This window comes from Stegodyphus dumicola, chromosome X1 (assembly GCF_044657685.1).
Source record: "Stegodyphus dumicola isolate Sdum_Otavi_A_Nest chromosome X1, ASM4465768v1".
Taxonomy (NCBI): domain Eukaryota; kingdom Metazoa; phylum Arthropoda; class Arachnida; order Araneae; family Eresidae; genus Stegodyphus; species Stegodyphus dumicola.
The window spans coordinates 205,354,658-205,378,925 of NC_140780.1; the positions used below are offsets into that span (position 1 = coordinate 205,354,658).

The window sequence follows — 24,268 nt, forward strand, 5'->3', positions numbered from 1 at the left end:
ATTATAAGAAGAGCTGAAATACAAATATTAAAGTTTAATTTATCAGTCAACCAGACTGATCTCAAACTTTGGAAACTACAAAAAAACCTTTTAGAGACAAGAGACATAATTTCATTTTTGTCCAAAATTAAATCTCTCCCTTTGAAAGAAAACTTTCAGATTCACTTTCTGCATGATATTTAATATTACAATACTTCATTTTAAAACAACACATTGGAATATCAAGGCAAATTAGATTATCTGCCTATGAGAAAGTTATACCTTCAAGCAGAAATTTTTATAGCAATCGGCTCACTAGATCATATTCAAGTTATGCATAAGGAACCAAGGAAAACGCCCTTGACATCATAGCTGCTCGCTTAGATTTGAAACTAGGTCACACTAAAAATGTTAAGTGGTCTTACTGCTTGACCACTGGTAGGTACCAAATTTCAAAACAATCATCTTATTTCAAAGCATAGAACACAAGTCTAAATGAACATAAATGTGAATTCAAATTAATGTTAATGGAGATTTTAATATAAAAAGTAAATGAGTAATGTAGAATGACAAATTAAAATCTCTGTGGTGTTTGTTATCAGTTGCAGATATGAAAAATCACACTAGAGAAAGTAGCTAAGAGTGAAAAATAATTTGCACCACATTTGTCATATTAAAATTAATAACAATATATAGTTATTGTTGAGCATTCATTTTCTTTTCCATAATTTAAAGTCAACCGAATTAGCTGTTTAATTACTTTTATAAAAAATCTTTTTTTAAGGATAACATAGAAAGTGCATGTGATTTAAATCACTGAACTATCATTATTTATCTTTTTCCCATTTTAACTAACAAATAATAACAAATTGTTAAATCTTTTAATTAATCCATATCTACTTCTTTTAAATATTTTTTCATTCATTATGCACCATTGTCAGAAGCAAAATTGGTTTTTTAGCCATGTTTTCTACTAGCTATCAACCATTATAAAACAGGGGAAGTTAAGATACTAAATACACTAATATTAAAAAAAAAAAAAAAAAAAAAGACCACAAATCAAAACATAAGAACTAAATATGAACAAAATACACTTTTCATAAAAAGTTATTTTATTAAAATTGTTTCAAAAAGTTCAGTTCACAACTTAAATTTCCTTGCCTATTAAAAATCTTTTCTTTACAATTTTCAACTTCTTTGTAAAATACAGAGAATTTATATGATTACTTCTCATCTGGAATAGAAATATATACTTATAATATATTCTGTACAAAATTAAAAGGAAAAAATGCATTGCACTGCATTTTATGAATGTAAAGAAAACATAGGAACTGAATTCTGAAATATGTTTAAAAAAGCAATATATAAATAACAGTGCTTAAATCCAAATGGAATTCTATGCAGATGAAAAGAACTGGACATTAAAGTTCAAACTTTAGCCCAAAGTTTTTTTTAATTATCAAATTACAAAATAAAAAAGATTTATGAAAAAAATAACATGAAACAAATTATACATAGTTAATTAATTATAAATGAATATAAATATACATGAATACAAATGAATATGTAATATTTTAATTTCGTAGAAGAACTGCATTAACTTTGTATAGTTGTTATGGCTGAGGAGGAAGGAAGGAACACAGCAAACATGCAGTTCAATGACCTTCAAAGTTCTTTTGAACACGCCATTAAATCACTTTCATTTCTTGAAATTGAAAATCAATTTGATGATTCACTTGATGATTATTTACTGGAGGTTGTAGCAGCAGATAGATAAGCTGTCAACTCTTATTAAAAATATGTAAGATATAATAAAATATGATGGCTACACTAAGAATTAATTGGAAACATCAAAATTTACTATTCTAAATTTGGTGTTCTCCCCCCTAAGTTCATCTGTTCTCCCGAATTCGAGATCTTTCAAAATTACATAACACTGCTAGAAAAGGAAACTTAAACCTAAAATTAAACAATTGCAGCTTAGCTTTACTTATGCACCTACCTAGTATAAATACTGCTTCGTGAACAATTACGGTTGCTTCTTCTTCTTAACTTCTCCTGCCATGCAAAATCTCTGCTGCTATGCTTACTTATCTAATATGACGTTGTATTTTAAAACCCATATACATGGAAATTATTATATTCAACTATGATTAAAAATATCTTGTCTGCAAAAGGATGATTTGATATGCATAAAAATAAAGATGATGATTCTTCAAATTGTTTTGTTACCTTTGTCTGTATGCCTTTGCACTCAGCCATGTCAACAGACAGAAGTACTAGATTCTTATGACTGTATTAAAATATCATATATATATCGTATTTTCCAGCATATAACCTGCATCCATAATTTCAAGCTATATTTAAAAAAACATTTTTAGGTATATTCGCCGTATACCGCACACACGATTCTTCTTTGAAGAAACTTAAAAAGATACATGTGCAATGCTCTGATTTTCTGAGGACACTTATTCAAAGATTTGTCCTAGCCTTTCGAACAATGGTATACTGAATTGACAAGGGATACGGGGAACGATATGTGTGTGGGTTTAAATGCTTGAGGGAGTAAATATTCCTGCAAAGAGGGTGGATTTTATTCAATGCAGATATCCAAAAGAATATATTGTAGGGTTTCGAGAAAATGGGGTTATAGTTTAGAGTAAGAATGCACTTCCAACCTGAATGAATTTATCGAATTAGGAGTTAGATGTTTTTTCTTTCTGTAGTCATTTGAAGCCATGATTTTGAAGTGAAAATTGAAGGTTTTAGTAAATAGCATTTGCTTTAGCTTAAATACAATTGATCTAGTGTTCCTTTTTGTAGTAAATATGCCTACCGTGGAAAAAAACCCACAGCCCTGGTTTCAAATACAAAGCCATTCATTTTGCGAAAGATGGAAAATGGAAATGGTGCCGAAGTAAGGATGTTTCCACTCATATATGAAAGGTCCATATGTAAGTGGAAGAAAATGGAATCCGAATAATTAATATTCCAAAGAATAAATATGCTTTGCACAAAGGAGCAATGAAATGGCCTTTTCTAGAAGAAAAAGTTACGAACTGGGTCCCAGAAAAGTGCCAGAATGGATTAATTGTAACAAGAAGCAGTATACATAAGCCTTAAAGTGGGCCAAAAAGAATGCAAATGAAAGTGAAAACTTTAAAGCAACTTTGAGTTGGTGTAGTAGATTTACGGCATGGAATAATTTAATTCTATGACAAAAAACAAAACTTTTGCAATGTCTTCAGAAAGATTTTGATAATAAATTGATTAGTTTCCAGAACTATATTATTGACCTACGAAGGCAAAAAAGTATTTACTGCCACATATTGGAAATATGGATGAAACTCCAGTAATGTTTGATATGACAGGAAATAAAACAATTGATATGAAAGGAACAAAAACAGTTCACACAAAAACAACAGGCCATGAAGATCTCGCTTTACCATAGCACTTTTCTGCTTAGCAGACAGTTCAAAATTAGAACCCATGGTAAATTTAAAAGAAAGATGATTCCAAAATGCAATTTCCTAAATGGTGTTTTAATTCATGTTCACAAGAAAGGATGGATGGACGAAAACGGTGTGAAATTCTGAATAAGAAATGTTTAGCAAAAGTAATTTTTTTTGCCTTAAAGAATCCAGAGTCTTTTAGTCTGGGACATGTTCAGTTCTCATCTAACGGATAATATGAAGAAATTGATGAAAGAGTGTAATGCAGACATGGCAGTTATTCCAGGTGCATGAACACCATTAATTCAGCCTTTAGGTGTGTGTATTAATGAACCATTCAAAGAAAATTTAAAATGACAGTGAAATATGTGGATGTTAGAAGGTGGAAAAACATTTACAAAAGGAGGCCAAATGCATCATGCCAGCTTAGTGTGTGAGACAATAATAAAAGCATGGAATAAAATTAAACCTGGTATAATTCAAAAGTCATCTAAAAAGTGCAGTATATCTAACTATCTAGATCAGGGCTTCTTAAACGTTTTTCAATCGCGACCACTTTTTATCACTTTGACTTTTTTCGTGACCCCAGATATTAAATATAAAATAAAGATATAAAATTAAATATCCTCCTATAAATAATTTACTTCTTTGGTAAACAATATGCATAAAAAATTAGTTTTAGGATTTATTTTAAGCAAACAAAAATTAAAGAAAATTCTAATGAGACAGATGGACTTGTTTTCTGCTGCACAACAAATTAAATGTTGGTGCGATATTTGACATTGCTGGACATAAAGCATCTTCAGTATGTTTCAACGTTGAACGACATTTGGTTTGGAAGCTGAAAAAGTAGTTTTATAAAAATATCTAGTGCTGAATGAGAGAACATTGAAAGCCATTTCAGAAATAGTGAGAAATCTAACTCCAATCCAGAATTCATCAAGGATTTTTGTGAAAACTCAAGTTTTAAGTTTGAATCACTAGATAGCTTTACAAATTCCTTTTGCACTTTATCTAACTGGTAATTAATCTCATTAATATCAATTAATGTAATATCTTTAAAAGTCTAAGCACATTAATGTAATTTTATTATAAGTCTTAGGAATGCAGTTTTTTTAAATTGAACTATCAAACTGAATTTCACGACCCCTTAAGAAACTCTGATCTAGATGGAATGGATGGTTATCTAATTACGGATTAGAATAACAGTGATTGTCAAGATGAAACAGAATTTGATGATGTGACTGAAGATATAACAGAAGGTGAATATGATGAACTTTTCAAGTTATCCGATAATGAAAATTTTAAAGTTCATATGGTACGTTTTTTTTTAAACAAACAGCATTTAGGTACATAAAAAAATTTAATTATTTTTATTTTATGCTCATTACTTATTTTTAAATCTATAATTTTATACCTGGCGAATAACGCTCACATATACATTTTGATTTTATTTTTTGTATTGAAAGTGTGCGTTTTAAGCCGGAATATACGGTACATATATTGAACAGAAGTATTAAATTTCTTGCTCATGCTTACAAATTTTAAAACAAACTACCAAAAATATTTTTATGCAGTCTTCAAAATGATTAGAAATAATGTAAGCAAAATAATTACGTATGCTTCATAAAGGTTTATAATGATTCCTCAAACTACCTTTAAGCATGTATCAAAAATGCAGTTCAGTCTAATATTTTGCATATAAAATTGCTTTACCACTATTCTAAATAACATCACAAAGCATAAGATATTCAAAGCATCACAAAGCATTATTCACTAAGAAATGATTTCAGACATTTACTTTATTTCCATGCTCTGTCTAACACACACAGAGTTACTCCAGCCACCACTAAGGTCATTCCCAAATAGGACACTACATAATGAAAAGATATTATTAACACTACATAATGAAAAGATATTATTAAATAAAAATGTTTCTTCACAATAAAGAGCATATCTTACATTATAAAAGATGAAGAGGAAAAAAAAAAAATAAACATGGCCTGTATTCAGTGGTAATGTAAGTACTCAGCCATAAAAAAATGTACTAAGCTGATGAATGTTCATTAATGCTTAGCAATGCTTTTACTCCAAAACAATGCATACAGTGAACTTTTGATAAATTTCATGAGTCAATTTATTTTACTAATTTTACTGCTCATTGTTACGCATAGTTATCTTCTAAAATAAAACAACAAAATAAATGATCCACCTACGTTTAATCTTTATTTAATACTATTTATTCCTTATTTAATTTTGTCTAATCTTATCACCAAATCGCAAAATGTATATACATTATGTATCGCTTGATATAATCACGTTTCTCTATGGCTATTTTGATATCATTCATCAAATGATAAATATAAATGATGAAAACGTATGCCTTTCAAAACAGCAATGGAATTTAATTAATTTGAAATAAATATAACGAGAAACATGCAAGTACATGGTTTCACAGCATTTTAATTACGAACAGGCAAAAAATTGTTCATGAACTGTTCATAATGTTTTTCAATACAAAAATTCATTTACGAACTATTCATAACGTTTCTAGAAATTATTTGATTGATGGTAGACCCCTAATCTTAATACTTGGAGAGCATTCTTCATTGAAAAATAACAAGTCGAAGTAAAATAAAAATTAAAGCACACATACACACAAACACTTAATAAATTACTTCAAAGGGACAATTTGCCCAGAAGGACTATTAATTTCGTTTTGGTATTTTGCGTTGATTCACTATAAACAATGTTTCAGTTTTCAAATTGTTGTCACCAAATATTAGAGCCCTGTATTATATTTAAAGAAATTAAATAATGAAGAATATGCATAAACGTATGTATGTTTCTCGCATTGTGATAAAAAACAACGTTACCTGGAGCCATCAAATTTTAAATAACGTAATCCTCCTCCTAATCTGGGCATCTAGAAGCCCAAAATTAGGAATTAATCTTATTATTGATTTCATACTTTGTAAAAATGTAACGAATTTTTTATTTCAAAGCGAGCAATGGCAACATTGTACCGAAAAAAAAAATTATCACCAGCGTGCGAGACTGTGTATCAAAAATTCTAAAGATATACTCATTTTAAAATTCTTTTGCAATACTGCTCTTGAACTGAATTTTAAGCATTAAGTGCGAAGAACATGATATTTAATAAATAAAGGTAACACACAAAATGTTAAAAAAAATGCCCCTTTGGGTGTAATTTATTTTATTTTTTGGGGAGGGGGGCACAAGCAAGAAAAAAGGAGGTGAATCTGCAGATTTTTTTTTCTATTCTCTTGAAGAAGAGGGCCCTCTGCCTGACCGGCCTCAAAATCCAGACAGTTATTCAAACTCTAAGCCAAACTAAGGTTGCTTTTTGTTGCTTAATCTTAAATGATTGATTTAAATCGAAATGAAGCTGTTTGGTGCCTTAATCCCTTACTATATTTTTCTGTCACTTGCCAATGTTTACAATCTTTTTTTACCTTATTTAGTGACTTTACCTCAGTTTAAAAAATTTGTTCTATAATCTTTTGATCATATTAACCGGATGGTTATCACAATAAAGAAAAATATCACAATAAGTGTTTTCCATGCTTTCGTATACAAACAGGCGGGACCTAGGCCATTCGATAATAATATCCGAATAATAATATTAAGCATGATTATCCTGATGAGTACAACATTAAGCGGCATCTACTGTACAACTATAAAGTTGGATTTATTCTTGACTTGTTCTTCTCAATTCTCTCATTGCTATTCCCATGCAATTCATAACCTAGCGAGACGCTACTATTCGCTTACTCGATTTATTAGCAAATCAGGGACTTAGTCTGAATGTTAATAACCTTTGTTGGAGGTTTTCACAAGTTCACTACGCAAACAAAAATAAATGATGATAGTCTACAAAATACAGTACAGAGAAATCACAAGTTGTGCTAACAGAAACAAAAAATAGAATTTGATTTCAGTTGCTGAAAAACAAAAAATATACATATATATATATCCCTATACATAAGAATAAATTGAATTTAATTAAAAATTAAATTTAAATACAAATTTAATTAAAAATTCTTTGCGCCATTGCTGCAAGGAATGAAATTTAAATTAAAACAAATTAAAATTTAATTTTTAACAAACACGTATAAAAGTAAAAAAGCAAATTTAAATCCTAAAAACAGCTAAAATAATTTTTAAAAAATTTAAAAAAATGTGCAGACATATAAAAGATTTAATTCTCGAACTAATCTACAATATCATTTAAATTCAGAAGCATAAGCAAATCAAGTGCAAAATCAATCCATGAAAATAAATTCACTAATTTAGCAAATTAAAATTAAACTAAATAATTTTTTTAAAAATGCATAAGTGAATGACAGTAGAGTAGGCAGGAGACAGACTTATCAAGGGGAAGTTGCCTCCAAACCTAACTCTCCAATCATTCAATTCGTGTTTCGTCATTCATGTAGGCAAGGGCAAAAGTCAAAACCAAAAGTAATACCAATAAAGTGGTACCCTTAGAAATTAACATTTAAGAATAAAGTTTTAAAAGGAAAATACTAATGAAGTCTTTTGAGAAACAAGCAAGTAAAGTGAAGAATAAAATGAAAATATCCCTATATATATAAATAAAATGAAATGAAATATAAATAAAATAAATGAATATAAATAAAATATAAATAAAATTAAAATATCCCTATATGGTATATATATATATATATATATATATATGGTAACATCCTGTATGTATATATATACAGGATGTTACTATAAATGTTACAACAAACTTCTAGGGGAGGCAGGGCACATCATAAGGATTAACAGGGTTCATAGCCACATTTTAGTTACAAAAATAAGCACTTTTCAAGCACATTTTAAGAAAAAAATAAGCACCTGTCTAATTACATTATACACAACTGCCTAACCTTAAAAATTAGACTTGTAATTTAAAATATGAGAAATGCAGTATTTATTAAGAGAGAATAAGCATTACCTCAACCATGGAAAATAATTACTTTTTTTTTTTTAATTTTAAATACCAGTTCACAGTTCAAAATACAGAAAATAAATAATAATAAGGCATATTTATTGCATTCGCTTGGAACCTAATAATAAATACAATTTATATTGATATTTAAATATTTTAAATCTAAATTCTGAACATTTTCTAATTTTTCATTCTATATCAGTTTTCCCTTAACAGATATTGCAAGCAAAGTAATTTAAGTAAAAAATAGGAACATTTCTGAAATCAGAAGACAGAAATTAGCTTCATGCAGTCATCCTTTAACAGTAAAAGCTTAACTAACCCGCATACTTGGAAATTGGCGAATATTCGGACAGTCGAGCGTAACTTGAAAAAGAGGAGCAGAAGGGGGTAGACTGTAGACTCTTTAGATTTTTTCGCTAAATAAATGCTTTTAACATTTCGATATGTGCATCATATAAAAATAAACCAATGGAACTGAAAAATTTTCTGCTTAGCAAGCACAGTAAAACTCTTTTAAGCGTTCATAAACAAATCTCGGACAGAACATCAAAATTAATTATCTCTGCAAAATATCGCAAATGTTATTGCACAATACGTGTGCCGTAATTCTTCCCTACGTGATATTACGCAATCGGAATCAACAGCCAACAGCTGCCGGTATTGGGAGAATAAAGAACTAAATAACTGGGTGTTTTTCATTCTAATTTTCAACAGACGGCGTTAAATTTCCGGAATAGAATAATTCTTCGCTTGGGTTGGTAGACCGCAGAACTTTTAGTCTCCAGATTGGAAAGTAACAAAAAAAAAAAAAAAAAAAAAAAAAAAAATCTGTTGCTTGTTTTGCAGCGAACTGTAACACTTTCAATATTCGAGATTTTGCGGAGAAAGGGGAGAACCTACCAATCTTCGTACTGTATAACGTATTGGCCAAAAAAATGAAATTATTTTGACTATTCGATTACTTTCCCTTTATTTAAGCCATTCCGAATATTATTCCTTAGAAAGCTAATCTGTGTTAAAGCACAACCATTTTTGGAAGTTTACTATACTTCAGCTGTTACTGCAACTATGTTATTATAAACATTCATACATATGCTCATAATATAAGCATAATGATCATAATAAACACGAATATGAACTGACCAAGCGGAACGAGAATGCAAACTATTAAGATCTTAATAGAAATTCAAACGTATGTAGTATTTGGTTGGGAGGAAAAGAATGCCGAATGTACTGGAATTTTCTACTGCTTTCGCAATTCTTTGACCAATAGAACGACGGGCAGCTGTCTGTACTATTCGTGCACACCAAAGGTTATGATAATGCAGAGAAAGGGGCAAAAGCTATTTCCGGGAGTATGATTCACTATCTGACATTCCATATTAGGTAGAAAAGTTGTTTTAGTTTCGGCTTTGGTACAGGGGAAAAATAGCGCGTTCATTTAAAAAAAAGCACTAAAAGCAAAAAATAAGCACTAAAAACAAAAAAAAATAAGGGCTTTAAAGAAAAAGTAAGCACCTATAAGGGCCTTTATATTTTATTTTCAAATATAAGGACTTATAAGCACTTATAAGGACCGCTACGAACCCTGATTAAGAACTGCATAAGAACCCATGCATGCAAATGTCAGGGGTAGGTGGTAGTAGAGGTAGAAGATGGGAAAAGAAGCAAGAATGATTATTTTGAAACATTTATTGGACATGAATACAAGTGGTGTATGACAGTTTGCAACATGAGGACAGCCCTCAATGCATTACACCATGCAAATGGTTTCTGCGGCTGACGCTTTCTGCTTTGGCTACCTCGGATTACACGGAACTATTGCTGCATGCAAACTGTCATAGGTCCAGCATGCCCCTCTTAAAGGTGTTGTGATGTGACTGCAGGATTGAGATTTATGCTAATTTTGGTTGCCTATTTTCATCCAGCTCTATCTCATATGTAAATTTTATGTTTTAATTCCCCTTTTTACATTTGTATGTTTTCTTTTAGCATTAGTTGCTTATTTTTTAGCATGAGTATACTCAAGTAGTATACTGTTTTAGAGTGTGACTCAAACACAAGCATACATTTCTTCATTGGAATGAAAAATCTGCTGGTTTTTTCATATTGTTTGGAAACATCTGACTATTAATGATAATTTTTTCTTTAGTTTTGAAATTGCACGTTGACTTTGCTTGTTCCAATCACTTTGAAACAGATTTGCTTTGGCAATGAAGCTTGGTTTTTATTTTTACCACTGACCTTAAAAATATTTCAAAATTCTTCCAGATATAAATTAATAAAACGGGTTGATCAAGTGAAATTGTGATCTGCTCAATGAATAAGAATTACAATTTTACCCAATTCTTCCATTTTTTGGCCTTAATTCTCTGTTTTTAAATTTATTTAAAATAATAATTATTCTCTTGTACTTTGTCTTCTAAGCTAGCACCACAAAATATAATTTTTTTTTAACAATTTACTTACTTTATCACATTATTTATAGCAGCAACTGCCCACAACTAATGGGATTTATTTTTAAAATTCAATTTTCATTTCTATTCTATACATGAGTATATACAGGGTGTTTCATAGCTTATGGGACAAACTTGGAGGGGTGGTGGAGCGCACTAAAACATGCATTTTTTGTATAGAAATGTAGGGTCTAAAGTGACGGGTTAAGGCAGGAACGCAAAAAAACAGCATGAGAGGAAAATGTGTTTATGTACAAAATCAATGCAAAGTGCTTCTTTTCAGCAATACAGTATTCACAATAAATGTCCAAAAAGGGAACACTAGCAGTAATAGGAACTGCTGTTGTGATTGGCTGGCAATGCAGTAGTAGAGGGTGGTACTGAGCCTGACAAACTATGGTCCGATGCATCAGAGGATCATTTGCGACTCTGATGTCGAGCGCGATGGTTGAGTTTACGCACAGGGAAAAAGCTGACATGCATCTCATGTATGGTGCTGCTAATGGGAACTGCAGAGCAGCGCGACGTCTGTACCAGGAACAGTTTTTGAACAGGCGTATGCTGAAGCACACAGTGCTCTAGAGGTTGCATTAGTCTCTGTGTGAAAACTGGTCATTTGAAGCCACCTCTGACACTAGGAGTGGAACAAGAAGTGCACGACAACCTCACACTGAAGAATCCATCTTGAACATTGTGCATGAATCACCTGAGACAAGTGCAAGAGCTATTGCACGTCATCTTCAGCTGAGTCATTCCACCGTTTGGAGAGTATTGGATGAAAATGGTTTGCACCCATACCATTTGCAGAGAGGCAAGCCTTGCAAGAGACAGATTACCCTCTTCGAGTGCATTTCTGTCACTGGTTCTTGCAGCAGTGTGCTATTCACAGACGAGGTAACTTTCACACAGGACGGCATCTTCAATAGCCACAACATGCATGGGTGGGCAACTCATAATCCACACGGCACACGTCCACATGTATTCCAAACCCGCTTCTCCGTGAATGTGTGGGCAGGTATTGTTAACGACTACCTCACAGGCCCATACCTCTTAACTGCACGTACAAATGGTTTATGTTATATACACTGGTTATCATAAATTAAGAAAAAAATCACAAAAATCACGATTACTGAAAAAGTTACATGTAGAATTTAATGAAACTTACCCACAATACACAGGACATAGTAAGGTATCAAATAACATAAAAAGAAATTACCAGAAAAATATGGTAGTATAGAAATTACCACATGTATAAAATGAACAAATCAAAGGTGTCAGTTTGCTATAGGAAAAGTACCTTCAATATGGAATATGATCGCCTCTAGAAGCAATACAGCACATACAGCAATGTGTGATGCTTTCAATTATGTGGTCTATCAGTTCCATAGGAAGAGAAAGCCATTGCTCTTGCAAAGCAGTTGCAAGTGTGACAAGGGTCTGAGGGGGCGGATTGAGAGCAGCTAGACGTCTCCCTAAAGCATCCCAATCGTGCTCGATAGGATTCAAGTCTGGGGATCGAGCTGGCCACTCCATGTAACTTCTTGTTTAGTTTGTTAAGCTTAATAACTTCTATACTTTAAAAGTAGACTCAACTAATTAGTATATCTCAAGAATTCAAAATTTTTATTATTACATTTTTAAACAGTTCACATGACATTCAGCTAGCACAGTAACATGTGCATCACAACAACGGAATCGCATAGCATGAGCGCCATTACAGTTAAAGTTACAGTTATTGTTATAGTTATAGTTATTTTAAATATACATCACATCCCTTCCTCCAGTTTATAAACAATAATAAAAATAGCAAATAATATCAATACAAGTATATTCACAATAGGATATACAATAAAAAAAGTTACATAAAAATGATATATGCAATATGTTACATTATTTTATTCTATGACAAAGTCTCTATATCTTGAAGGTTGTCTAATCAACCGTCCACTTCTTGTTATTGTATTATTGGATAGATTATTTTGTTGATTTCCTATATTAATAGACACAGAAACATTCTCAGGGCTTCCATTTGAATGTTCCTCTTTATCTAATAATATATCATCATAATCATTATTAACTTTGTAAGGTGATTTTGAGAATTTTATATGGCGTCTGTTTCTTCATAATATTTCCATATTTGAATTTCTTACAATATAGGATCTAGGAGCTTTATGTTTTGAAATTATTTCACCTTTATCCCATTGGCCAGTTCTAAAGTTGAACATGGTTATACTATCTCCAGGTTTTAACTCAGGCAGTTTCTGTGCGGTTCTATCATAATAATATTTTTGCCTAGCTTGAAGTTGCACGGAATTTAGAATAAGGTTTGTTTATTTTAGTATTTAACAATTTATTATTGATAGGTAATTTTGTCCTTAATCTTCTATTAAGTAACAGTTGTGCAGAAGACAAATTTATTCCACTAATTAGGGTATTTCGATATTCCATCAAGCAGGCACTTATATCTTGCACTTTTCTCATATTTTTCACTATTCCTACAGCTTTTTCAGCCAACCCATTACTTTAAGGATATCTGGGGCTACTGAATTTAAGTTCGAAATCCCAATCTTCAGCAAATTCCTTAAATAAGTAGCTATTACAGGGATTATTGTTGCAAACGACTTCATTTGCAATACCATACCTGGCAAAGATGCATTTTAACTTTATCATAATTTCATTTACTGTCTTATCTTTTATGTTAGAAACCTCAATCCATTTAGAGTAATAATCAATAACTACTAAGTAATTTTGATTACCAAATTGCAAGATGTCAAGGGCAATTTTTTCGAATGGTTTAGTTGGAATTTCATGTTGCATTAGAGGTTCTTTTTAATTTCTATTTCTGAATATTTCACATACTTCACATTTGGAAACAAGCTGCTCAATGTCATTTGTCATACCTGGCCAGTAAAAAATTTCACGGGCTCTACTTTTACATTTCTCAATTCCAAAATGCGCTTCATGAATTAATTGCTACATATCTTTTCTCAAACCATAAGGTACAACTAATTTTTCATTAATAAATAACAAGTCGTCATTAATATCAAGATAATTTTTAACTTTAAAGTATGTTTTTACACTACTATCTACTTTTTTGTAACATTTAGGCCAACCCTCTTTAATATATTTCATAACTAATTGCAAATCTGGATCTGATTCAGTTTCTTTCCTAAATTGCACTACTCTTCTTTCACTCATAGGCAAATATTTTGAAATAATGTGAACAACATTTAGCATTTCAGGATCATCACTAATAGTTTCATTCACAGGATATGTTCGTGACAAAGTGTTAGCAAAAAGCATTTGATTACCTGGAACATAATTTATCTCAAAATTATACTTTAGTAATTTTAAGATCATCCTTTGCATTCTAGACGAGATTTTATGCAATGGTTTCTTAACAATTGCCATTAACGGTTTATGATCACTTTGTATTGTGATTTTCCGTCCATAAACAAAATTGTGGTACTTTTCAAAAGAAAATACTATGGCCAATAGCTCTTTTTGGATCTGTGCATAGTTTTTTTTCTCTGTTAGTCAGGCTGCGAGACACAAATGATACAGGCTTACTCTTTTGAATTAGACACGATCCTGGGCCATCCTTCAAACTATCACACTGTATAATTATATCTTCATTACCACTGAAAACTTTTTAAATTGGAGCTTTGGTTAGCAGTTGTTTGATGTTGTTAAATGACTCTTCCTGAGTCTCTCCCCAAATAAATTCTACCTTTTCTTGAATGATTTCTCTTAAAGGAGCAGTAACTTTAGATACATTAGGTATGAATTTTGATAGAAAGTTTAACATTCCTAACAACCTTCTTACTTCAGTTTTTGATTTTGGTGTTGGCATATCAATAATTGCTTTAATATGACTAGGATCGGCTTTTACACCTGACTCAGAAATAATTTGGCCTACATATTTGACTTCCGGTACCCTATATTGTAATTTATCAGGATTAAATTTTATATTTAGAGACCTAGCTCTTTCAAGAACCTTAGAGATAATTATATCATGAGTAACCTCATCAGATCCTGCAATTATGATATCATCAAAATAAACTTCCACACCCTCAATATCACCAAATAATTTTTGGTTTCTTTTCTGAAATATTTTTGGCGCCGGAGGATATTCCAAATGGCATTTTATTAAATTTATATCTTTCATAAGGAGTATTAAATGTACATAGTTCAGAACTAGCTTCATCTAGTGGTACATGCCAAAATCCATCTTTTAAATCTACAACTGAAAATACTTTTTTACCTTCTAACCTACTAATTATATCATCTGGAGATGGAATTTGATAGTGTTCCCTTTTAATTACTTTATTTAGATCTCTAGGATCCAAGCATAATCTCAGACTCCTATTAGGTTTTTCAACTATAACCAAGCTTTGAACCCAATCAGTTGGTTTATTTGCTTTCGATACTATCCATTCTCTTTTAAGTTTATCTAAAGTATCTTTTAATTTAGGCTGTAAAGCTTGAGGAACACGTCTTGGGGGGTGTATTACTGGTATTGCATCATCTTTAATGGTTATATGATATGGTTCGTCAGGAAATTGCCCTGTACCTGTAAATACATCTTTATACTGAGCAATTAAATCATCTTTATTAATGATATTGCACTTTAAGGAATCAATCCTTTCAATTAGCTTTAAAGCAGAACAAGCTGTTAACTCTAATATAGGCTTAGATCTTACATCAAGAACATAAAACTGTAAAGGTACATTCTTAAGCCTTTCAGTTGAACAATTCATTATAAGAGTACCTTCTGGTTTTAACTTAAAATTACCATATGCAGTTAAGAAAAAATCAGTTTCATTAAGTTTAGGCATCAGTTTAACATTATTTAAAACATATAAAGGCAAAATATTTACTTCTGCACCAGTATCTAACTTAAAATCAACCTTGAAAGACTTATTATTTACATACATTGTAATACTTTTCACCCATGTTTCACTTATCTTGTGAATATCCTTATTTACTTCATCAATGGAATTTGTTAGATCTCTGATTGATTTTGCACTTATTTTAAATTCACTATGCCGTTTACTGGTGGATCTATCATTACAGAGTCAACAAATACACTACTAATCATTATTTGGTATTCCAACTTCATAAATGTTCTTGGGACACCTCGCAGCAAAATGGTTCTTTACTTTGCATTTCGCATACGTCTTTCCGAAAGCTGGACAGTCCCGATATTTGTGCCTTTTTCCGCACTTCTTGCAGTCATATTCTAGTGCTGACTGTTCCTGCTGCGACGACAATTTCGGTGGCACTGACTGTTTTGATTGATGCTGCTGTTTTCTGTATTTCTTCACGCTGTTCACAGTCGCTGGATCATTTCATGTTCCGGAGTTGTTCTTTGCTTGTTTCAGCAGCACGGACTATTTCTAGAGCTTTTTCTAATCCTAGGTTAGATTCTCGAAGCAAACGTTCGGTCAGACTTCTATCCCGAATGCCTAATACAATACAGTCGCGAATCAATCCATTTTCTTGTTTAGCAAACTCACAAGTTGACGCTAAAGTCTAACTGAGTGACATAACATTCAATTGTTTGTCCTTCTTGCTGGCTACACGAAAAGAATTTGTAACGTTCATATACGACATTCTGCCGTGGTGAACAATAATCTTCAAAAGATTTCAAGACCTCTTCGTATTTCTCTTTATTCTCAGGTGGTTCAAATCGAAACGTGTTATAAATTTCAAGTCCTTGAGTACCGAGTAAATTCAAAAAGATTGCAATTTTAGTCTTATCTGGTTTGGCATCTTTTTCCGTTGCAAGTAAATTGCATTGTCGTCCTGTAACAGGAAAGCATCACCAATTCTCCCGGCATATGAGCGCACATAAACATCAACATGTCATCTCTATAAATCTGAGCATTCACGGTTCCCCTTGGAAAGACATGGAGGTCTGTGCGCCCACCCAAAGAGATACCACCCCAAACACAGACACTGCCCCTTCTGTATGCATCTCTTTCACGGATGTTTGACGGATGATAACGGGTTCTAAATTCTCTCCATATCAAATAACGCCTACTATCGCTTTCTAGACTAAACCTGGACTCATCCGTAAAGAGAACCACCCTCCATTGATCAGGCGTCCAGTGAACATGGCGTGACATGAGCGGCACACGAATGGCTAGTCGCCTCGCATACACACCACCTTCATGAAGCCTTCTACGCACAGTTGACATTGACACGAACCTTCCGGTGGCTGCAGCAAGAGAGAATCTAAGAAGAGTCGGAGTATCGCTTCTATTCCTGCCTGCAAATAATGTCAAATATCAGTCATCGGCGCTCGTCGTAGCAGTTGGCCGTCCTTGGCTGAACCTCCTAGATGTCGAATCTGTGGTTTGAAATTACCTCCAAAGTCTATGAACCACAGAAAGACTCACATTTAGCCACCTGGCCACTTCTGTTTGACTTTGTCTTGCCTCTAGTCTCCCAATGGATCTCCATCGCAGTTCTGCAGGCAAATGATGCCTGGAAGTCATTGTTACGAATTGGCTATCTCAGATTTCTGATGTCACCGTCACAGTGAAATATGTGGGTTTGCTCTCAAACATAGACTTTTATGCTCCTCGCAGATGACGTATTCCGAAAGCAGCACCACTAATGTGCACATCGCAGTTTTACTCAGCTACTCTTACTTGGCAACATATTCAAATTTTACACGGTTTGGCTTATTTTTGAGGGAATTATCGCTATTTTAGTGATTTTTCCTTAATTTATGATAACCAGTGTATTTCTGCAAGAGGTGCTACCGTAATTGCTGCAGGATGTTCCGACTGTCCTTCGTGATCGCATGTGGTTCCAGCATGATGGTGCACCAGCCCATCATGCTGGAACCACATGCGATCACGAACCACAAGCGGGCCCGCAACCTGGGACATTTCCAGGCCGATGGATTGGCCGTGGTGGACCCGTTCGATGGCCACCCCGTTCGCCAGATTTATCCAGCTTGGATTTTTTTTATGGGGAAATCTAAACAGCATCATTTACGAGACTCCCGTTTACTCACTGAAGGACCTTGTTGCACGACTATCCATTGCGACTGCAAGCGCGCCCGAAATGCCTGTCGTTTTTCAAAATATTCGTTAGTCCCTTCTGCGACGTCACCAAGCATGTATTACTGCTGGTGGTCTCAATTTTTAACATTTATTGTGAATACAAAGAAGCACTTTGCATTGATTTTGTACATAAATACATTTTCCTCACGTGTTGTTTTCTTGCATTCCTGCCTTAATCCGCCACTTTAGACCCTGCATTCCTATAAAAAAATGCATGTTTTAGTACGCTCCACCACCCCTCGAAGTTTGTCCCATGGTCTATAAAACACCCTGTATAAAAACACTTTTAAAAAATGCAAAAATGGACCTGCAAAGCTAAAATCTAGCACTAATGATGCTAAGTTTAATTAAATTATTAAATTCAGGAAAAACTATGTAAATTAGAAACTATTCTAACATAGAATTCATTTAGAACAATCCTTTAAAAACTAATAATTATTGCTGATGTCCTAGAAAAAAAGGCTGATTTTTGAAAGGGTACTGGCCCACCTAAATAAGACCCCTAACATTTAACAATATCTATTCAATTTAGTATAATCTAAAGTAGTATTTCAACTCAAGTTAATTCAAGACAATTTTAATTTCAGGTAGATAAGAAAAATGCTCCGACACGATCTGATTCCTAAGGGAAAATATTGTAAAATATGGATGAATCACCTGAATGTTGGGCAAAACAACTGAATATACAAAATTTGATGTTCGATTATTTATGTATATTTGGGTGTTTTATACATATTTTACAGTACTTTTTCTTAAGAATCGGATCATGTTAGGGTAATTTTCTCGTCCACTTGCATTTAAAATTGACTTGAACTAACTTTATTCAGTTGAACTATTACTTTTAAATACATTTTGTAATTATGTTATTTAGGTTATATATGTTCAGATATTTTTAATGTTTGATTACTTGTGCATATTTGGATGTCTATCCATACTTTACAGCATACTTACAGAATTGGACCATGTCAGGTTATTTTTGCCATCTATTTGAAATTCAAATTGGCTTGAATTGAGTTGAAATATTACTTTAAATCATATTAAGTTGAATCTTCTCTCAAGTAGACAAGAAACACGAAACATGATCAGATACCCTTAATTGTTGGTGATTTTATCAAAAAGGGCTGATACCCTTGTCAGCCTTTTTTCATGGAATCAACAATAATTATTAGTAGCTCCTATGTTACAATAGTTTTCTAATTTACATAAGTTTTACTCTGATTTTTTTTAGAAGATAATTTCTAATCAATAACAATTGTATATACATATGTAATAGTACAAAACTAACTTAGAGAATGACGAGAAAACTCCCAAAACTAATATAAAATGAAATCCAATAAAATATTACATTTATCTTTTCTTAAGCTTTATGCCATTGTAAAAATATACACATATATTACGAAACAACACATGGAAGTCTGAATTAGCTCAAGTTTGATTTTCACTCTTTCTTTTGTACTGTTTCGAAATTATATTCAACAAATTAGTGCTGACTTTTGTTTCACTTAAGATTAAATTTTAATTATTCACTTCATCTACAGTTAAGGGTATTTTCAGGCTTTTACATTTTGGTTTCTGAATTAAGACTTTTATAAATTTTGCTTTCAGAAATATTTATAAAAGTTTAGTGTTTAATTGAGTAAAGATTCTCTACCTTTTCAGGAAATTCACTTGGGGTTATTATTTACTATTTATGCCTCTCTATTAAGTTTTTATGCTGTTTTTTAGGGCAATGATGCCTTTCCATTTTTGGATGTTTAATCATTTACTGACCTATAATAACTTTTGCAATTTCAAATTTTAATCCATCACTTATGCCTACATCTGACTGCAGCTTTCAATGCAATTAAGTTATAGTTTGATATTTTTGATTCCCTTAAAGTTTGCATTCACACATTTTTATTAATCCTTTTACATAAGTAATACTTCAATAAAGTTATGGCCATGATACACTTGAAGAGAATTTAATATTTGGAAGAAGCACATATATTAACAAATAAATATTCATTAAAAAAATTTCTATAAAAAGATAAAAAGCTTAATAGAAATGGGCGAGAACCTGATTTCCCTCCTGCTTCTCCCAATAAACGTCCTGAAATACTCACAAATATGAATGTCAGAGAGTTTGTCAGAGGAACTGCCAATGACAAGTCTAAAAAACAAAAATTAGAAACAAAGCATAATGTAAAATCATTATAATGGAAAGAAGTTAACACACTTTCTTAAAAGCAATAACTCTAAATAATTTTTTGAAACAAGAAATTCTTTACAGTTTTATATCCAACTACATACAAAATAAAAGTGTTTAAAAATGGATGAAAATACTGATAATAAAATCGTGCACACACAGACAGACAGACATACATACATACATACACACACACACAGACAGACAGACACACAACTTGCTTTTTCCCTTTTTTAATACAGAATATGACAATTCATAAAAATTGTAAAATATTATATTAACTGTCAAGAATTTCAAGTTATCCTGGTTCAAAAAACACTAATTCAAATCACACATAACATCAAGGTAAATGAACATTACGAATCAGATTTCAGAACTAGACGTCGCTTGGCATTTTCTAAATTATTACCCAAGTTTGCATGATGTGATTTCCATAACAAACGAGCTACATATCTACCATTAGTAAAATACAAGTCTTTTTCTCGTTCTACTCTAGACCCAAATGGTCCAGAGTCCAAAACCTTCGCAAACAGTCATTAACTGAATTATTATCTTCCTTCAAGCAATGAGAAGTACCAGTTGTAAAAATACAGGCATTAGACTGATCATCTTCCAAAGATCCAACCAAGGACCAACCAAATATAGAAGACACTGCAAATAATTTATTACTTAGTCTTTTCTTTTCGCCTGTTTGCACTTCCCAACATGAATCAGATCCTAACAATATTTTTATTTCAGCTGCTTCACCATTATCGGCTAATTTTAGATTTTCTGATTTTAATATTTCTAAAATGTTTTTGGAGGGAATTTTTAGATACAAAAGATTCAACAGTAACTGAGTCATAAGGGCAATGCATACTTTTCAGGGTAATTTGAACAACATTATAGTCTATTAATCTACCTTGGCTATACCCAAATGAATAAATATATAACTTTTCTTTCCTTAAAGTCCTTAATTAATTAGTTCTTTAGCTAAATCAGATCTAATAAATGACCTCTGTGATCCACCATCAATTAAGCTTTTTACTATTTGGCTTCTAGTATTATGTGTATCTGAAGCGTTATCAGGTTCAGTGTTTCTCCTTACTTTCTTTGGGAACATGCAAAGACCTGACTCGGAACAGGGAGCTTACTAAAGCTATGTTCAATAAATGTGGAAGTAGACAAGATACACAGGAAGGGTATACGAAACCCTTTATTTTTCACTCTTTACAATAATTTCCGGACTTCGGAATACAGAGACCAACCACTTGTGGTCTGAACGTAAGAATATAAAAATATTAACTAAACTCTAACTTAACTTTGGAATAATAAACAAGTGCTTACGTGGAAGATTGGCCGTATATTAACAGGAAGCCATATGTAGTACAGAGAACTGTTAACACTACAATACGTTTAAAATTATTAAGAGGATTAAACCTCTGGCCTGGAAAGCAACCAGCAACCGAGTAAAACTGCTAAGGCAAGCGGCCTGCTTCTACTAACTCCTTCCTCTCTCTAGCTTGGCAAAAAGCCACAACTTAAGTACTTGGCGTTCGCCAGACAAATTTGCATAAATAAGTTAAAGCTTTCAATTCTGGCCGGAAGTAGAAAATAAGAAGTGATAGTAAAGATTTAAAATAAAATAAACGTTAGTAAAACTTAAGATCCTTACATACTTCCCGCCAGAGTTAATTAGTTTGAAACTGAGGTCTAAAACGACCTTGTTGAAAACTTTTAGCTCTAGAATCTAACGCGAGGCCAATCTTTTACAAACATTTCTCACTAGAAACTAGAAATTTGAAAAAAAAAAAATCTGTTTTTACATTATCAGCTCCATGGACAATTACTTTTCATCTGTACTGCATCTAAACCGGAGCTTTTAGTTGAAATCTGGTTCCTTCCAGAAATTAATGAAATGTTACACAATGAAATGGCAAGTCACATGAATATTTATATTTCTCTTAACATTCTTATTTCATTCATGACTTTATTTTAATTATCTCTCCCCGTGCTCTCTGACATGTGTTGTAAAAGAAAACACCAAACACGAATGTTTTTATGTACAAGTGTTCAACACTGCCGCCTACAATCAAAACACTAACGTGTTAAAATTCAACATAACAAGACCTCGTAACACACCCTAACTTCATCTCTAAACCCTGAGGTACTATTCTGAAAATGGCTAACTCTGAAGTGTAGCGTCAGAGAGCCTAACTACATTCATTCAACCTTTAACACATATTCACAATACTTTTATCTTTTTTTTTTCAGTCACAGGAGTAAGTTTAAAATTTTTGGCATTACTTTCACTTTTACCATATCACAGTATTTCTTAACATTTAAAATAACAGTTCACATTGTATATAAGAACATATTAACATGCCGTTAATTTTACGCATTTTAAAACATACATTAGTAGTACATTGTTAACTTCTATTCTTTTCCAAGCAAGTGCCAATTCTTCTACATTGAAATACTACATTTCAAAAGTCTTTCAGACTAAAACTTCTTTCTTGCCAGAATCTTTTAAATAAAATTTATACAATAACTTTTACAACATTCAAGTATTTACACATTCCTATTATACATCAACTTTAGTTTTACTCGCGAGTAATTGAAAAACATAATACCAAAATAGGTAACAACTCATTTCTCGCCTTTTTGGCGATAAAAGTAGACCTCACATGAGGTAAAAAGTCTTGAAATCTGCCACTTGCAGTAAGAATGAAAGATTAACTTAAGGTTGCAAAGTAACATAAAGTTTTACTTATCTTTGTGATATTCGGACATTCTTTTTTCTGCCCAGTCCTGGAAGGTAGCAAAGATTAGCGTTTGGTTTATCTTCCTTCTTGTGCGGGCTCGCCCTTCAGTTCCTTCCTCTAAGAGCTTTCTTTTCCTTCCAGTTCGGTCACCCTTGAAGACGACCTTTTTCGCCTCTGCCTGTAGTCTTGGCCGTATGATGGCAGCTAGTCTTGGCGGAACCGGGACACTTCTCTCTCGTTCCTGGCCGTTCAAATTTTCCTTGTATCTTTTCCTCCGCCGCTGGTGGTCCTTCCGTAATTCGGCGACATTTGCTGCGTAGAGTCCTGTCGGATGAGTAGATCTTCCGTTTGGGAGCCGGGTTATAGTTGCCGTTATTTCTCCTGGCTCTCTTTGCATTCGTCGTACTTCTCCCTTCTTCATTCTAGGGGTGGTCGTGCGCTCTCTTTTGTGGTCGGTGGAACGGCTTCTTTTTCTTGTTACCTTCAATTTTCCAACGGGGAAACTTTCTTTTCAATTGCTCCTGCCTCCTAATGGCTTGCCCTTGTGCTTGTCGTTGTTCCACCTCTGGAGCTTGTGCCTGCCGTGCCTGCCGTGCCAGATCCTGGAAAAAGATCTTTAAATATTTGCATTTTATTACGGTCATAGTATGGTTTTATTTGGTCAATGTTTGCGGAGCATGTTTCACCATTCCTGGCTTTTAACACCACTACAGCGTGAGTTATTTTTTCTATGACATATGGTCCTTCAAATCGTGGAAAAAATTTGGCGGTTTTATCTTCTGGTGCTGAAGAAAGTAAATGCTTAATTTTTAATACTTCATCTCCTACTTTATAAGTTACTCCTCGTCGTTTCAAATCATAATAGAGCTTCTGTTTTCTTTGTGCTAGTTCAGTGTTCTTTTTTTGCTTCTTTAATTAATTTTTCTATATCACCCATTTTAAATTCTGGGGCTCTTTGTTGAACATACAATAATTTATCTAACGGCGTTATAATCTTTCTGCCTAAAAATAACTCAGCAGGAGTTTTGCCCGTTGTATCATGTTTTGCGGTCCTAAGGGCGAAAGCAAATTCATTGACATAGTTATCCCAGCTTTTATGAAAATTTTTAACATAACTACGGATAATTTTCACTATATTTATATTGACCCCTTCCGCTATATTTGATTGCGGCCGATACGGGACCATTTTTAAATGGCGTATGCCCAGTTTTTGGAACATGTCTTCAAATATATTACTTACAAATTGAGGACCATTATCCCATATAACTTTTAGGGGCGCCCCGTATTTTAAAATATATTTATTTAAAATAGAATCAGTAACTAATTTCGCGGAGGCTCGTTTTAAGGGAACAATTTCGGTCCACTTACTAAAATGATCAACCATAACAAGGA

The 24,268-nt window shown here is 32.7% G+C and overlaps 1 protein-coding gene across 3 annotated transcripts in view; it reads right to left on the reverse strand.

The window, feature by feature from the left end:
• Positions 1–1,070: 1,070 nt before the first annotated feature.
• The window catches only part of LOC118183039 (transmembrane protein 234 homolog), a 67,177-nt gene continuing 43,979 nt past the window's right edge, over positions 1,071–24,268 (reverse strand). For all 3 annotated transcript variants that reach the window (XM_085808270.1, XM_085808271.1, XM_085808273.1), the window contains exons 5-7: positions 20,004–20,096; positions 5,233–5,304; positions 1,071–1,213 (exon numbers count right to left, since the gene is read on the reverse strand). In XM_085808270.1, the coding sequence (XP_085664396.1) occupies positions 5,234–5,304; positions 20,004–20,096 (164 nt within the window). In that variant the 3' untranslated portion in view covers positions 1,071–1,213; position 5,233. The remainder of the gene's footprint in view (positions 1,214–5,232; positions 5,305–20,003; positions 20,097–24,268) is intronic.